Below are 15,103 nucleotides of genomic sequence, written 5' to 3'. Positions count from 1 at the left end.
ACATGCAGTTAATTTTATTTTTATTTCAGAGGTTGCACCCTATGTCTGTAAATTGGTCTAAATGATGGTTGTTACAGGAATTAATGCTCCAAAATAATATGTTGCTCTTGAATAGGAGGATTTTGAGTACTGTGAGATTAAGTCTTGACTTTATTTTTTTTTCTTTACACAGATTTTCCAGCAGTGAACTGGGTAATTCAATTTGATTGTCCAGAAGATGCAAACACGTACATCCACAGAGTGGGAAGAACAGCCAGGTTTGTTTTCACTTTTCATTAATATTTTAATGTTTAAAACTAGATCACTATAGGGACAGATAATTGGCTAAAGACTTCATGGCTAAAGACTCATGTGAAAACAAAATAAATCAGGATATCAATTGGAAAGAAAGAGGGAATGTTATCACCAAAAGACCCTTTTGATTACTTAAGTGTAATGGTTTGACTTAATTATTTCTTAGTGAGCTTCAGAGATTCCTTACAGCAGACAGAAAAAACATTCCCAGCTGTTTGATCTGGTCAGGGAAGATTAATAGTGAGGAAGCAAAAATCTTCATTCGCACTTGGGAGGATTACCTCAAAGGCTGAGTTGAGCATGTTTGTGAGTTGAAATGCTTGTTTTCCCACCGCTGTTTATAGATAAATAAGGCTTTAGACTGTGGACCCAGTTTCTTTGTGTCATTGAAGACTCTTCAAAAGAATGGAAATATTTTTTCCTTATTTCAATTTGGGGAGGAAGGAATCAAATAATGTTAATTACAGGGTAAATTTTTAATTTTCTAAGTCTTTTGTGGTATTACATTCTTAGGGATAGTTTTAGTTAAAATATTTGTGGCTAAGCCTTTATGATGGGAGTTACCCAGGTATACTGTTGAAAACCTGGTCCTTGATCTCTGAAGCTGATTTTTAAGAGAAACAGGAGTTGTTATTGCGTGTAATTCAGTAGATCAAAAACTTTACACAATTATCTGAAGGACAAAATGCAAGACCTGACATTATATCTTGTACATAATTTAATTTGTAGCAGGTTTTGCAATATGGGTGGCTGTCAGACCTAATGACAGAGCAGTTGCTTAGAATAGGACTTCAGCACTCTGCACTATGGGAGTCTGAAACTTGTCTTCCTGGATCAGATGGCATTAAGTTTTGGTGACTGTAATAGGAGTGTGTACTTCTAGCCCTCTTTTAGAATGTGGAAGTTCTTGCCATGTTTTCACTGTAATTGTTAACATTTCTACCCCATCCTGTCCTGTGTGCTTCATTTTCCTGTCTACCTGTTATAGTAGAAGGGAAATTTAATAGATTTTTAAACAGTTTTGGAAAAAACTGTCTATAAAAAAAAAAAAATCAACAAATATTACATCTAAATAGATAAAACATGCAGGTATTTGGCAAAGTTCAAATCTAGGTGTAATCTCATGCATCCCAATTGAGAGAAAAGCATACGGGCTTAAATTCTGTTTTGTTTTGTTTCTGGGTTTGTTTTTTTTTTTTAAATCCTGTGTGGCTTCCACGCAAGGCTTGTAATTTTGTCTTTATGGCATACTGTCATCGTGGAATGGAAAACAATATATTTGGCACTGTTTAATTGGCAGTTTCTGGAAGGCTTGTTGAGCTGTTCTTGAGCCGTGTCACTGAATTAAAGCACCTCCCTGGAGTTACAGTCCTCAGGCCTTGTCCCAGTTCTCATTAGGCGCTGAGAAGAGCGATTGGAAGTAGGTTTAGAGAGGGGAAGCAGCTACATAAAGACAAATAACTCTCCTTTTCCACAATGCTTTTAATAAAATGTCACTCTGACGAGGACATTAGCCTTGCAACCTTAAGGGGTCTGTCTTTAGCTGTCTCTTAAATACAACTCTCTGTGATTGCTTGAGGGACAGATTTAGGGAGGAAATTGGGGCGGTGGGTCTGTCCCGTAAGCCATGGGCTGCGCTTTGTTTCCCTGGGCTTTCAGTCACATTGCCCTTTACCTGAGTTTTTTCAGTAGCCAAACCTTACTGAAATTGGGAGTACACCTGAGCAAGCTGTTTGAGCTGGCAGGGTGGTGACTGATACTGAAAGCAAATTCCTTCGGTAGGAAAAGCTTCACAGGTATTTTCTGTTTCTTCACTAATACAAAGTTCAAGGAAAGTTCTGCCTGCCCTGAGCTTTTCATTTTTACGCTAAAGCAGTCCTGGGAAGAGATTAGTTTAGTGAACTTAACAGCATGAAATAAATCTTTGAAAATAAAACAAGGAAGATGTCTAATAATTTTAAATAAATACTGTGCGCTCATGCAGTTTTAGATGTGGATAATTGAAAATGTATTTCTCAGTGAACTCTAAATGTTGAGTAGAAAACTTAACTGGTTTTCGGTAGCTACAGTTAGTATGAGAAGCTCATGTTTCTTCTAGAAACTTGATAAAAATGAACTGAACTGCAGTTTAGTAGTCCTCATTAATGAGGTTAGAGATAATTACAAATTTTCATGGATTATAAGAGTGTATAATTGCATGGAATGAAAGCTAAATTAAATATCTCAGCTAATTAAGAGACTGTGTTAAACTGTAATTAGAACTGGGATGCCAAATATTGTTTACTTTTGAATTCAAATTATTTTGTGCTACAAAAGTAAATATGAAAGTCAAGAGAAGAATTATTTTGGGAATGGGGCAGAAAACCCTTTGACTAACAGTCGTGGATGTGTTCCCACATCTGTTTTACAGTTTTGCAAAGCTTTGTCTAAGATAAAAGATAATGATGGATTTTTAAGTGGATAAGACCACTGTTTTCCATAAGTAGCATTTCACTTGCATTTTTTCCTACTGAAGAACATAAATTACAACCTCTGCCCTTTGACTGATGGAAATAAAGTAAGATCAAGAAAATCTGGGTGTTGTCCAGTAATGCTTTTACTTTATAGTAAATTGGCATCTTTTGATTTTTTTTTTTAAACTTGAAAGCTATGCTATGATTGGAGTGATTGGAAGCTATTTCTTCCAACTGCATTTAAAAGTATTTATTGAAAGCCTTAACTAGCTCAGTAACAGAATTTCTAAAATACTAAAAATATCAGGGCTATACCCATAAATATTTTTGGCTATATTTTTGTCACACGGTCTCTTAGGAAAGTCTAATTTAAAATACTAGATTACAGGGTTTTCCTGTGGGTTTTAGTTCGCAAAATTCTAAGTAAAAAAGAGATACTTGTACCAATTGTCTGCAAAACTGATTTATTCCAGCTTTTAATTTCTGTTGATGCATTCTTTTTTGTAGCCTGTGAAGCCTACAGTTGAAAATATTCTTTGATCAATTTTGTGAAACAAGTTACAGTGCCACTAGGGGACAGCAGAAGATAATAATTTCTAAAGCACACTGATAATCACTATTTTTCCCCCAACTGTTTTTCCAAACATAATTTTTAAGTTGTGTGGCATGAAAGGAACATATATAGGGATGTTTTTCTTTCAGTCTTTTCTTTCAGGATTGCATTGATGAGTCGAACAGACACTGAAAAGTCTATTTTATCTTTCTATTTGTGCATAAATATCTTGTATTTTGGAAATACCTGCATTCTGGCATATCACAGTAATTTTTATTCTTTCCTAGCATTATGTTCCTCCCTCCACTCCATTTTCTTTTCCTTCAGAGGAGACTATTAAATACTGTTACTTGAGTTTAGTGATTTTTCTGTCAGGAGTCTTTTTTTAAAGACACTGACAGCAGAGTGTTAAACAGCATAAATATTTTTGCTCTGCAGTTTTTACCTGTGGTATGTCCAGAACTTTATATATATAGGATTTAGATCTGACTCAGGCTCAGACTTCTGATGGTATTTAGTCCAGGCTGGTTGGTTAGGTTTCTTAGGTGCTTAAACAGACTTAGAAAAGTCACTGTAGTTTAGTTGTTGTCATTAGACATAGCATGCATACAGGCATGCATGTTCTGTCTAGCTCTACATATGCTTTTTTCTTTTTGGTAAATTATATTCCGAAAACAAACCGATTAATAAAAGTCCGTCTTCCCAAAACAGGATGCTCTATTGCCTTCTGTCTTTGTACTGGCTAATATGATGATGAGAGTCAAGAAGTATTAATATGGACTTAAAAGATCTATAGTCTTTTTGATCCCTTGTGAATACTAAAGAATACACACCTGTCAAAGTTCAGTAAGGTGAAAGGGGCAGGTCGCATAATGATCTTATTTTGTCATGAAATAAAATGCTTAGAAGCATGCTCGTTGGGGCTCTGCTTAAGTAATTACACATTTTATGTGTTAAAATTAGAGTAATAAGCCTTTAGAATAATCCTTGCAAGTGGCACTAAAGCATTTTTAAATGTGACTTAATGGAACTGTTTTTCAATGGTGGAAGCTTGATTTGTGTGTTGTTTTTTTTTTGCATTGGGAAATATATCCCGGGGTACAGGTCTTGGATCCTGAATAAACAGTACAGTCAAGATGACAGCTCCTTATTTGATTATTATTTTTATATTTAAGGCCCATTGAAGCACACTTACTGATGTTTCCTTAAAAAACAATGCAGTATTTAGACCATCCCGTATTATATTGCAGTCATTATCCTAACTCAAGTTAAGTAAAAATAGCTTCTAGTGGAGGTCATAAGAAATTGCTGACAGCAGATATTTAACTTGAAATTCACCTCATTAAATTCTCTAAAATTAAACACTGTACCCTAGCACCGTTCCTGCCAGTGGCCTGTGATGCTGCAGTCGTACTGACTGGCACTGCGTTATCCACTAGAATTCTCTTCATAATGGCATGGGATGAGTGTTCCAATACGCTGAAATATTAAGTAGCTAAGGTTATTACCTGCTGACATGAAGCTGTCCTTTAAGCTGTAATAAAAAATAAATAAGTGCATGTATTTTAATGCAGTAAAGTGGACACAGCTGCTGTGGAAAATGGATTGCTTACAGTCTGGGCTGGAGGACCCAACAACCTCCCCAAGGCCTTTTGAATTCTAAGACTGGTATGATAAGGTTGGTGAGCCATTATTTCTTGTGACTAAGGCTGCCTGGCAGATGAGGACACCTGGCCAGTACGGCTGAAGGAAGGGGATTATGGTTTGTGGTATGAGTAGAACCCAGTTGCATGGCTCTCAGAACTTGGCAATAGGTTTTAACAGGAGAACAAAAAAGGATATTAAGTGATCAGAGGAAAAGAAAACAAAAGAAACCCCAAAATAAACAAACCCCGAAGCAATCTCTAACTTCATAGCAATATTTACTGTCAGCTTTTATTTTTTTTAGGATACTGAGCTAAGGTCTATGCAGTGGAGAAACAGGAGCGAACAAAGCATTAGAAGTGAACTAAAGCAAAACCACGTGAGGCCTGTTCGCTTTTTGTTTGTTTTCAATGCTCCGTGTGATGCTGGACTGTTCACAGCCCACGGGAAAGAGTCCTTCTCCCTGGCTGAGTCAGGGAGCCAGCAGTGAACTCGGGCTGTCTGCAGTGTTTGCTCAGCGGTGAGCAGCGAGCAGCCTTGCTGCTCTGTTGTGGTTCTTGTTGGGCTGCTTTAGTAGGACTTGCTGTAGATCACACAGCACAGTTTCAGTTAGCTGTGCACACAGATCTCTTGTTAAAGATTTGTTGTTTTAAAGAAAAATATCTATACAAAAAGAGGCTATGGATCATGTAGATGGGATAGAAATCCGATATTCATGCATTTGTTTTCTGTGCTCATTTATCACTTGAAAACACAGAATAACAAATTGCCACATTAGGGAAGAAACTCAGCAGTGTAGAAGGTATGATAAACAGTAGATAAAACTCTTCTTACTCCTGGGCTTGGAGAAATATTGTTTTCTTGGTTTGAAGCTTAGATTTCACCAGTCCTTATCATGTCAGAGGCCTGGAAGGTAGTATAATTGTCTGAATTGAGCCCAATATGAAAGACCTAAAGCTGTTACTTTGTTTAAGAAATATGTTTAAAAGTGGTAGCTTATATAATCAGATTTAATATTTGAATTTTAAAACAAAACTCTGAATTATTGTATTTCTGTGGAATGCCTTAGGGGTAGATATGGATATTAGTTTCTCTTTGTTGAAGGATACTGTGTGGGTGAACAGATTTATTAGTATGCATATCAGATTGAAATAGGTCTTCTCAGAATAAAATTGTCCATTTTCATATGGTTTGGATATATTTTTTGTAGATGTCTTATATTGTTCCTTTACATAAAAAGAGTGCAACACAAACATCTGCATCAATGAAATGCTTTTTCCTTCACTACCGTAGCTATTTTATCAAGGAATTGAAAAGAATTTCAAAATAAAACATAAATTAATGCTAGAAATAATAGATTTTCAAGTATTTGTCAAGTACTTCTTACAACAGATGCATCATAGAATCATATGGACTATACTGGGCCAGGTTTTTTTTTCCCCTCATCCTCAAGGCTCAATTGCAATAGTGTGTATGTTAACAAATACCTGCATAATTTCACTGGCATATTTCAGTCTTTAAAGGGGTAAATCGTAGCTCTAGAAGCAGGGATCTGTGCTGCTTTTGAAATTTTGCTTGTCAGCAAAATAATGTGATGAAATTTTCTTGTTCTGGATTCTTTATGGAAGCTAAAATTGTATGCAAAGTTTTGAAGAACATTATTGTTGCAAAATCAAGTGACCCAGAATAATTATGTTCCAAGAAGGGTGTGAATGGTACGCAATGAGTAAATGATCAGCTTACATGGTGAATAATTTGGCTTCATAGTGGAAGGAACTATTAAATAGTTTTGTATTAAGAGTTTGGCAACCATGTATGATGAACAAAGGGTCCAGTGGAAGAAGAGTGAAAATGTGTAATTAGAGTGTATCGTTCTGCACATGTAAAACAAGGCAAAATGAGTGGGCTTGGCTTTGATGCTATTCCAAATGTTTAACTTACTGACCTTAACGTTTTCAGTAAAACAGTCTTTTGCTTACTTCTGGTAAGTCTCTAGCAAATTTGATCTGGGTGAGAGACAGACAGTTTAAGAAGTTGATTTGGCTCCTTCTTGCCTGATTCCCTTTCTCTGAAGGGATCTACTGTGCAACATTTCTGCAATACTAATGTATCTGAAGGTGGCTTGTTGGCGTGGAATGCCAAACTTTTTAGGAATAGGCTTTGATTTAAGCACACAAATTTTTGCAGTGATACTTTACTTCCTTCTATGTCTTTTGACAGATGAGATGACAGCATATGTTGATACTGTCCATCGTAGCCCAGTTAGGCTAAAATTAGATCTTTAATCAAGTCAACTTGGTAAAGTCCCATTTAGGTTACAGATTAAAAAAAAATCCCACAAAACACATTTTTTGAGTATGGTGGTGGATGTGTGGCCTACAAAGTATAAAAGTTATATACTTATGGTTCCTTGCATGTTCATGTCTGTTGTAAATATCTTCAAAAACATTATCACCTCCTTTATATTGAGTTTTCTGTAATGGGAAATATTTCAATTCAGGAAGCTGTAATGCAAGTATCTTTATATCCATAGCCCTCCTCCCCCAAATTTTACAATTATCTCCTCATCTCCATTTTCTCCTTTGCCAGTTTTTAAAATAGATTATTTTTTTCTTGCCAAACAAAGCAGAAATACTGCTTTAACTCTCTTGAATTTGGCATCAACTTACATCTTATGAAATACAAATGTTAAGGAAACATGTTGCAATACATCTGTTCAAGACAACCTGTATAACATTTCCTGTAAGGTCTGTGTATCCATGCAGGCTATCCTTACAGTTCTCTTTCCATTGCCTTCCCATCATTTTTTTTTCCTACTGGATGTCTGCCCTACAGCACTACACTAGTGCCTGATGACCATCAATCAGATGGTTCCCATTCCTATTTTATTCTGGTGTCACCGTGAACTTGTATGTCACTGACAATTAAAGTACGGTGCATTTGACTGAACTATATGTTATGATGGTCGTGGCAGGGATGTAAAATGACTCTGTAGTTAGAACAAGCTCAACTCTGGCTGCATGGCAAGGTGAAATTGATTCGTAACCATGGTGCATTTTCATTTATTGCCTTTGTGAGAATGGTAGTATCGTGTGCTGTAATAGTATTGGCAAGGGGTATTTGCAGCCTTTGGCCGGATCTGATCAAGGGTAGGTTAAGATAGGTTAAGATTTGCAGAAATTGAATGTCTGCTTGGCCTGCACCAAAAGCATTTTTTCTCATCCTGTTCTCACTGAATTGTCACCATGCTATTAGTTTCTTCATGCTTGATACCAGCTGTCAGCTCAGCCTGATTTTTAGCAGATGTTTAAGATAGATTCTGTCATGGTGAATGAACTATCCTCTTGATTTTAGCTTCTCTATTTTATTTATTTTTTGGTATGAAATGAAACTATCTGGCAAGTCTTTGTGTTTCTTTGCTACGGAAATGGTGCTCTTGACATTTTAAACCATTTTTCTCTACTTCTCATTAGCCAGTACCATATTGTCCGAAATAACTTATCCCATTTCCTTCTCATCCTGCCTTTGGTGCTTGCCCTTGATTCTCATCTGCAGTCAGTGTAAATATATCATTCCTACCCTTGGCTTTATACTGGTAATGATGATTTGTCACAGTTTCCTTGCTTGTAAGTCAACATTGAATTGCAGAGAAGTTACTTGCTTTTTTGGTAAGCATTTAAGAAAACAGACTCTAGAAAATAAGACAGATATGAACTAGAAGTATGTGGGTTTTTTTTTTCCAAAGATTTCCTGCAAGTAAGATGCAATTTTCCATAGAACTGGAATGAATTATATCTGGTATCCTAAGAGACTGTTAAGATTGCTATGCAAAGATGAGTCCCTGCTGTGGTTTCTTGATCACCTTGAGGAGATGACAAGATAAGTAATATCATCAATTACCACACAGTCCAAGAAAGTTTGATTACTTTGAGGTTTTTCATTTACTTTTCTCCAGCACAGTTGAGGTGCATACTTAATGAATAAATCACCAGAGTGAATTAGCCTTTTTAGGACAGGTGTTTGGTTTTGGTGATGATGGACAACTTGAAGTCTACAGTCAGCAAGAATGGGGAGAACTCCTAATGTCTTCTTATCTGCAGAAGTAGTCCTCCTGCTGAAGAATTTTGGTAGCTGAGGTTGACTCTTTGCTGCTTTGTTGTCTATGTAAGTTAAAGGTTTTATCTGTCTGCTGAAAATAAATACAAAAATGTTCTTTTGTTGGCTTTAGCGGAGAACTTTTATTCCCTTAGGAGGCTGAGGGATGTTCTTTTCTACTATGTTTTAGGCATTGTAATGGAAACAAATTTTGAGCAGAAAATTTAATTATTCTTTTCTTTATTGTTTATGCCAGTTTTTAGTAGCTTGTGCTGTCATAAGTTTGCCAATACAGAGGCTTTTACTATAAAAGACACAGAGAAAACACTTTTAAAAGCTTAAGTTTTCCACTGCAACCTCTCTTCTTGCAGTTATATTTAAGATCATAATTTTCGTACTAGCACATTGCTAAGTTGTTCTTTTCTTTTTTGAGAAATAAGATAATACTCTGCCTAAGCAAAACTCAAAACTTTTTTTTTTTTTTTATAGGCTTGCGTTTTGCTTTCTTTAACTAAACACCCATTGGGGACACTGAACAGATACAATTCTTCCCAGATGCTACTTAAGATTGTTTGGTTTTCAGCTTTCTCAATTCTGTAATGATTTCATTTGCATGTTTAGCTCTGATTAATATTAAAATGTCTGTCTTTAATTAATTAAATCACATTTACAATATAAAAATGGGCAAAGACTGTTCCTCCTTAACTTCAAGTGTGTTTAAAATATTGGCATTTCAAAGAGTGAATGTTTCCAAAATAGGTATGGAGGCATCAACAGTTCCCAGATGTCTTCCAGTCTCTCTGCATTTCTGAAGGCATCAGCTCTGAGAAGTATTTTTAATGTTGCTTTTTAAATTTTTTCTTCTCAGTAGTTGCCAATAGATGAGAAAGTATAGATGTTTGGAAACCTCTGTCTCTTCTTTGTCTATTTTTATGTGATCATTCTCATAGCTCTTTTCTGAGTCCTTTCCTTTATTCCTGTTATTCTGTGTGTGAAATTGGTGAGACTGGTATTGGCAGCAGTATTATCTCTGTCTTCCTGTCTGATACAAACCTTGGGTAGATAAAAGGGAATATTTTCATCCTCCTTTCCAACAGTGCTCTGAGAGCTCAGGTTCTTTTGACGAATAGCTAGCTGCCTTGGAACTGTGATCATCAATTTTTGCCATAAAATGCAGTCTTCTAAGGTTCAGTGGCTTTCCAGGATTTCCTTGCTTGTTCAGGCAGTCGCAGTGTCTGACATGCACCCAATTTGTGGAAGTATTATCTGGAATTTGGGTGGGTTAAAATATATAGAGCTTTCTTACAAGGTGCGCTTGGTCTAGATAATGTAGTCATTCCCAACATTATTGTATAAAGAACCCAAACATTCATGGGATGTTTGGCCAGCAGTAACTTACGTCCTCCTACGCTGTTAAAGATAATAAATTGCCTTAAGCCAACCATATGGGTTGCTTTCCAACTCTTTTACAGATACATTCTACAAGTTGATATTTCTGCATTAAGAACACTTGAGGTCTGCTAATTTAATGGATTAAAATCAAGTTAGCATGGTTTTTGTACAGTATCTCTCCCTCACCCACAACCCTAAAGTAGTATTTTTTGGGACAAAACCCAAATGTCTTATAATTTCTTTTGGTTCTCTCACCAAACCATATAAAAACAGTAAATTTACATAGTGTTCCTGTGTGACAGAGACTCTCCCCTTGTATCAATTTGGTTTTTGTGTCAAATTTCAAAAAATCTGGAACGTAAGGGTTAAAATCTCATGCTGAAAACATTTATTAAACATTTTAAAATTATCTTGAACTGTCAGTCCCCAAGCCCATCATGTATATAGCATTGGGGAAGGAAAAAAAAAAAAGGCATCTGAGAGCATTTTGTTGTGATTTTTCAAATTCATCAAATGAAAGCAAAGAGCTGTAATAAAAGCTGTCAGACTTGTTTTAACTGCAGATTTTGTTGCTGCTTGCATTGCTTACTGTGCTGTGACAGATAGTGTTTATAGTTTTCAAACAGTTCTGCAGTACTGTTTTTGCCAAGTGATAACTGTTTATACTCAGAGAAATGTCGGCTCCCTATATTCAGTCTGAAATGATTTTTATCAGTTAATGCTATGATTCTTGTTTGGTTTGCCTGAGAATATGCTTCTGCGCTCTCTGGCTTCCAGCTTAAAAGCTCCTTAAGCCAAGGAGTCTTGACTCTGTTATGTCCCCTTTTCTATCCACGAAGACTGAACTGTGTTTATTCTTCTGTCATTGCTGAGCTTTTATTGGAAGATACGTGACCTACTCTGGCATAGTCTTGTTCTCTGGGGTCTCTGACCCAAAGACAAGCTCATAACGTCTCCCACCCTTCTGCTGACGATTTATACCTTTTGTATAATATCCTTTCCTTGATGGTTCTCTTGGTGGAGAAGGGCGAATGCAATTGGAGTAAAGACTCGACAGGAGAACGTAAGATGGAGTAACAGAAGCTGAAGATTTATGGAATGGCAAGAGACTGAGTGGAATAAAGATTGAGGAAACCGTTAACTTTCCTTAAAGAACACAGAAATGCTTAAGATCGATGAAAAGTTTTACCAGCATAGGAAAAAAAGACAAATATGACTGGAATAGGAACCAAACCAAAGGCCTCTTAGGGTAGTAAATAATTTGATATAAAATGACACTTGAAAAATAATACAATGAGTGTTTTCTGTTTCAAATAAATGGAATACTTGTAGTGACAGCAGTTTTTGTATAGGCTTACAATCTGCTGCTGCTTAGGGGCTTCCTTGTGAGTAGCTCTTGGCAGTTGAGCTGCTCTACATAGTAACATACCACTCTCATATTTTGCTTTGTCCCACACGTTGCTGTCATCAGTTCACTGTAAGTTGGATTCTGTCCAATTTTGGCATATTTCTGAAGTTTAGTTTGATTTGTGTTTTTTATATAATGGAGAACTCTCTGCAATGTTTTCCTATCAACGTGTACTCTTAAGAACTATTTGTAAATGTAGATGAAGAAATAATGTACATGTTACAATAGATATGGATTTAGATAATGCAGATTAACAGCTAACTCATTATTACAAGTCCGCCTGGTTTCAGCTGGGAAAGAATTATCTTTCTAGTGATTGCTGTGAAAGGAATGTCAATGATACCTATTGTTTTTAGATGTTGCTGAGTGATGTTTACACTATTCAAGGACTTATTTCAGCTTCCCATAGAAACACAGACACAACAATGGAATGGCCAATAAAACATTCTATACCATAGACATTAACGCTCAGTATATAAATGGGGGTTAGCTGGGGAGAGGCGGGAATCCAGGATCACTGCTCTGGAGGCAATTCACCTGGCGGTGAGAGTGACTCCTGTCATTATTATTATTGCTATTAATCCTTTTTTGTTATTGTTTCTATTAGACTGTCTTTATTTCAACCCACCAAGTTTTTTTTTTTTTTTTTTTTTTTTCTCCCTTTCCTGTCCTTTTTTCCCCTCTCTTCCTCTTTCCCCTCTTCTGGGGGGGGGTAAAGATAGGGGTGTGTGAGCAAGTGGCTGTGTGGTTCCGGTTGCAGGCTGGGGTTAAACCAAGGCACTACTTCATCAGTAGGACTTAAATTCTTTGTCTTGTTTGTTTCCTAATGCTGTTGGGTATTTTTTTTCTCCATGAATGTCCTCAAGTAGCTAAATTTGCTGAAAGTAGGAACTGACATTTTGTTACACAAAAAGAAAGTGAACATGAAGAAGCTTTAAGAATAAAACAGAAGAATTTTTTTCTTTGCCAACCATGTATCTTGAGTAATTACCAAGTCAGCTACATTTGATAGAGCTGCTAAGTACATTGAAGAGTGAATACTAGATGTGTTCTTACGGGATCAGTCTGATTGTATTTTTTCTTTTGCACCTAAAAACTACTTCTATACATGAAAGAACTCCTATTTTTATGCTTTTCTTTCAGTGATGCCTGTGTGACCTGTTAGAAAAGTAGCCTTTATTGATCATGCAAGTAGGAGTTGTTTGGGATCAAGGCACTTTTCCTTTCCTAGACTTGGATGTGCAAAGGAGAATCAGATGTTACCCGATGTTAATACTTGCCTGTTGGTAAAGGATGAATGGTAGATCTTCTAATATTGTAAGCTTTGATCACGTGTCATTTGATTACTACAGAAATATTTCTAATCTAGGGATTAAAAGATCTTCTGATCTGAATCTGTGCCTTAGTCCCAGATGTTTAGTGCTCTAAGTGTAGTTTTGAAATCAGCTCAAGTAGAGGTATTGGCAAGTCACTTAACTGGTTTGCCTTTGTAAAGTGAGTGGTTTTGTCTGCTCTTTGGGCTGCTTATGAGGAAGCAAATGTGAATTCTAGTTGGTTATTGAAAACATCAACAAAAACTTGTATTTTTTGCGTGTTTGCTTGAGGTCTCTCCTTTGTGTTTTTCTTTTTTACCCTGATCAGATACAAAGAAGGTGGTGAAGCTTTGTTAGTATTGCTTCCTTCAGAAGAAAAAGGCATGGTGGAACAGCTGGCACAGAAGAAAGTACCTGTCAGTGAAATCAAGTAAGTGACTAATGGTTTGTCTTTGTTATTCAGCCTCTGTTCTACAGGAATAATGTGTGATGAGTCTATGACAATCCTGATGGAGTAAAGTGCTTGAATTGCCTGGAGCTGGACAAACAAGGGAGATAATTTGATTTTGATAGTGTTGTAGAAGGAAAAGACCTTGAGAAGGTTACCTGTTCCATCTCGTTTCCCAAAGGCAGGATCAGCATCTTTCTTATCAGATGCTTGTCTAACTTGCCAATGAATATTTTCACAATTTCCCAAAGTGATCTCATCTATAGTTAACACTTCCTGCCATTAGGGTTTTTTCTTCAAGTGTCTGATAAGCCTTGTAAGTAATTTAAGTGAAATATTTCTTTTGTCCTGTGCCAAGAATATATGGAAAATTATCTATTCTCTTCCTCTTTGCAGCTACTTTTTATGTGAGTGAACGTTATTGTGCTTTTTTTCTCTTCTTTTCTTTTGCAGATTAAACAATTACAATTTCTTTAATCTGTCTGTGTATGTTTTTATGCCTTTTATCGTTCTTGTTTCTCTTACCTGTCTTTTTAGTTCTAGACTCTTTCTCCAATTTGTCATGATCTTTCTGAGTCAGTCAGTTGAAGGACAGGAAGTAAGAGATGTGGTTAAATGGTCATTTTACATAGAGGGAGTATTCTGATGGAGACCTGTAGAGGTCTATGCTATCTTTACAAAAGAGAAATAACTTTGAAAGAGTTGCAGAAGCATATAATGATACCGTGTAAAAATAAAAAAGCACTTATATTTCCAATGTCTATTAAATGCAGAGTAATGGACACGTAGGAAAGACAAAAACCCTAACTGTAAAAAAAGCAAGCCAGAAAATGTGGTATGACCCTGACTCAATTTTGAATGCTTACATAGTTGAGGTTACAGCATGGCAAAAATCATAGAGTGGAGCTAGAAGAAACCCGCAGAAAGGTGACCAGGTAGAAAGTTAAGTTTCTGTACAAGTGAGTATGAGCAAGGCTAGGACTCTCGTACTTTGAAAAGCTGTGGTTTGAATGTGAAGATATGGATATCTAAGCAAAGAAGATAATTAACTGTATGCAGGAAGTGTTTGTGGAATAATTGTTTTTGAGGAGAAATCAAAGTACAGTGAAACTTTAAGTGGTTATTATTACCTTGTTGCTTAAACCTTCAGGTCTGCTCAAAATTAAATATACTTTATTCTTTGAATTCTAAGAAATAACCACTACTTATACTGTTATCTGCTTTTTGTTACACTTTTCCTATACTTTTATGTCAAAACTTGAGTTAAGGAATAAAGTGAACACATACCTTGGGATTTGTCATCATTAAAATCTACTAAATTAGAATCTTTCTCACTTTATTAGCTTTTTCTATTGTAAATTCAATAATGGGATGCGTTAAAGTAAGTCAGAATAGCTTGATCAATTGCAATTTGATATGATGGTGACTTGTAACAAACTTCTTATTTTGCTTTCACCAATGAAAAGGAAGGCTTATGTAACTAGCTATAGTGAAGGGGAAAGA

General features: G+C 36.1%; 1 protein-coding gene across 1 annotated transcript in view; it reads left to right on the top strand.

Moving 5' to 3' along the window:
• Nucleotides 1-15,103, top strand: part of DDX10 (DEAD-box helicase 10) — a 181,332-nt gene that overhangs the window by 16,123 nt on the left and 150,106 nt on the right. The window contains exons 9-10 of the mRNA XM_074157461.1: nucleotides 173-257; nucleotides 13,481-13,582. Coding sequence (XP_074013562.1) covers nucleotides 173-257; nucleotides 13,481-13,582 — 187 coding nt within the window. The remainder of the gene's footprint in view (nucleotides 1-172; nucleotides 258-13,480; nucleotides 13,583-15,103) is intronic.

Source organism: Numenius arquata, chromosome 1 (assembly GCF_964106895.1).
Source record: "Numenius arquata chromosome 1, bNumArq3.hap1.1, whole genome shotgun sequence".
NCBI lineage: Eukaryota > Metazoa > Chordata > Aves > Charadriiformes > Scolopacidae > Numenius > Numenius arquata.
The sequence above is the reverse complement of the archived record's forward strand: the minus strand, read 5'-3'. Positions and strand labels throughout refer to the sequence as shown.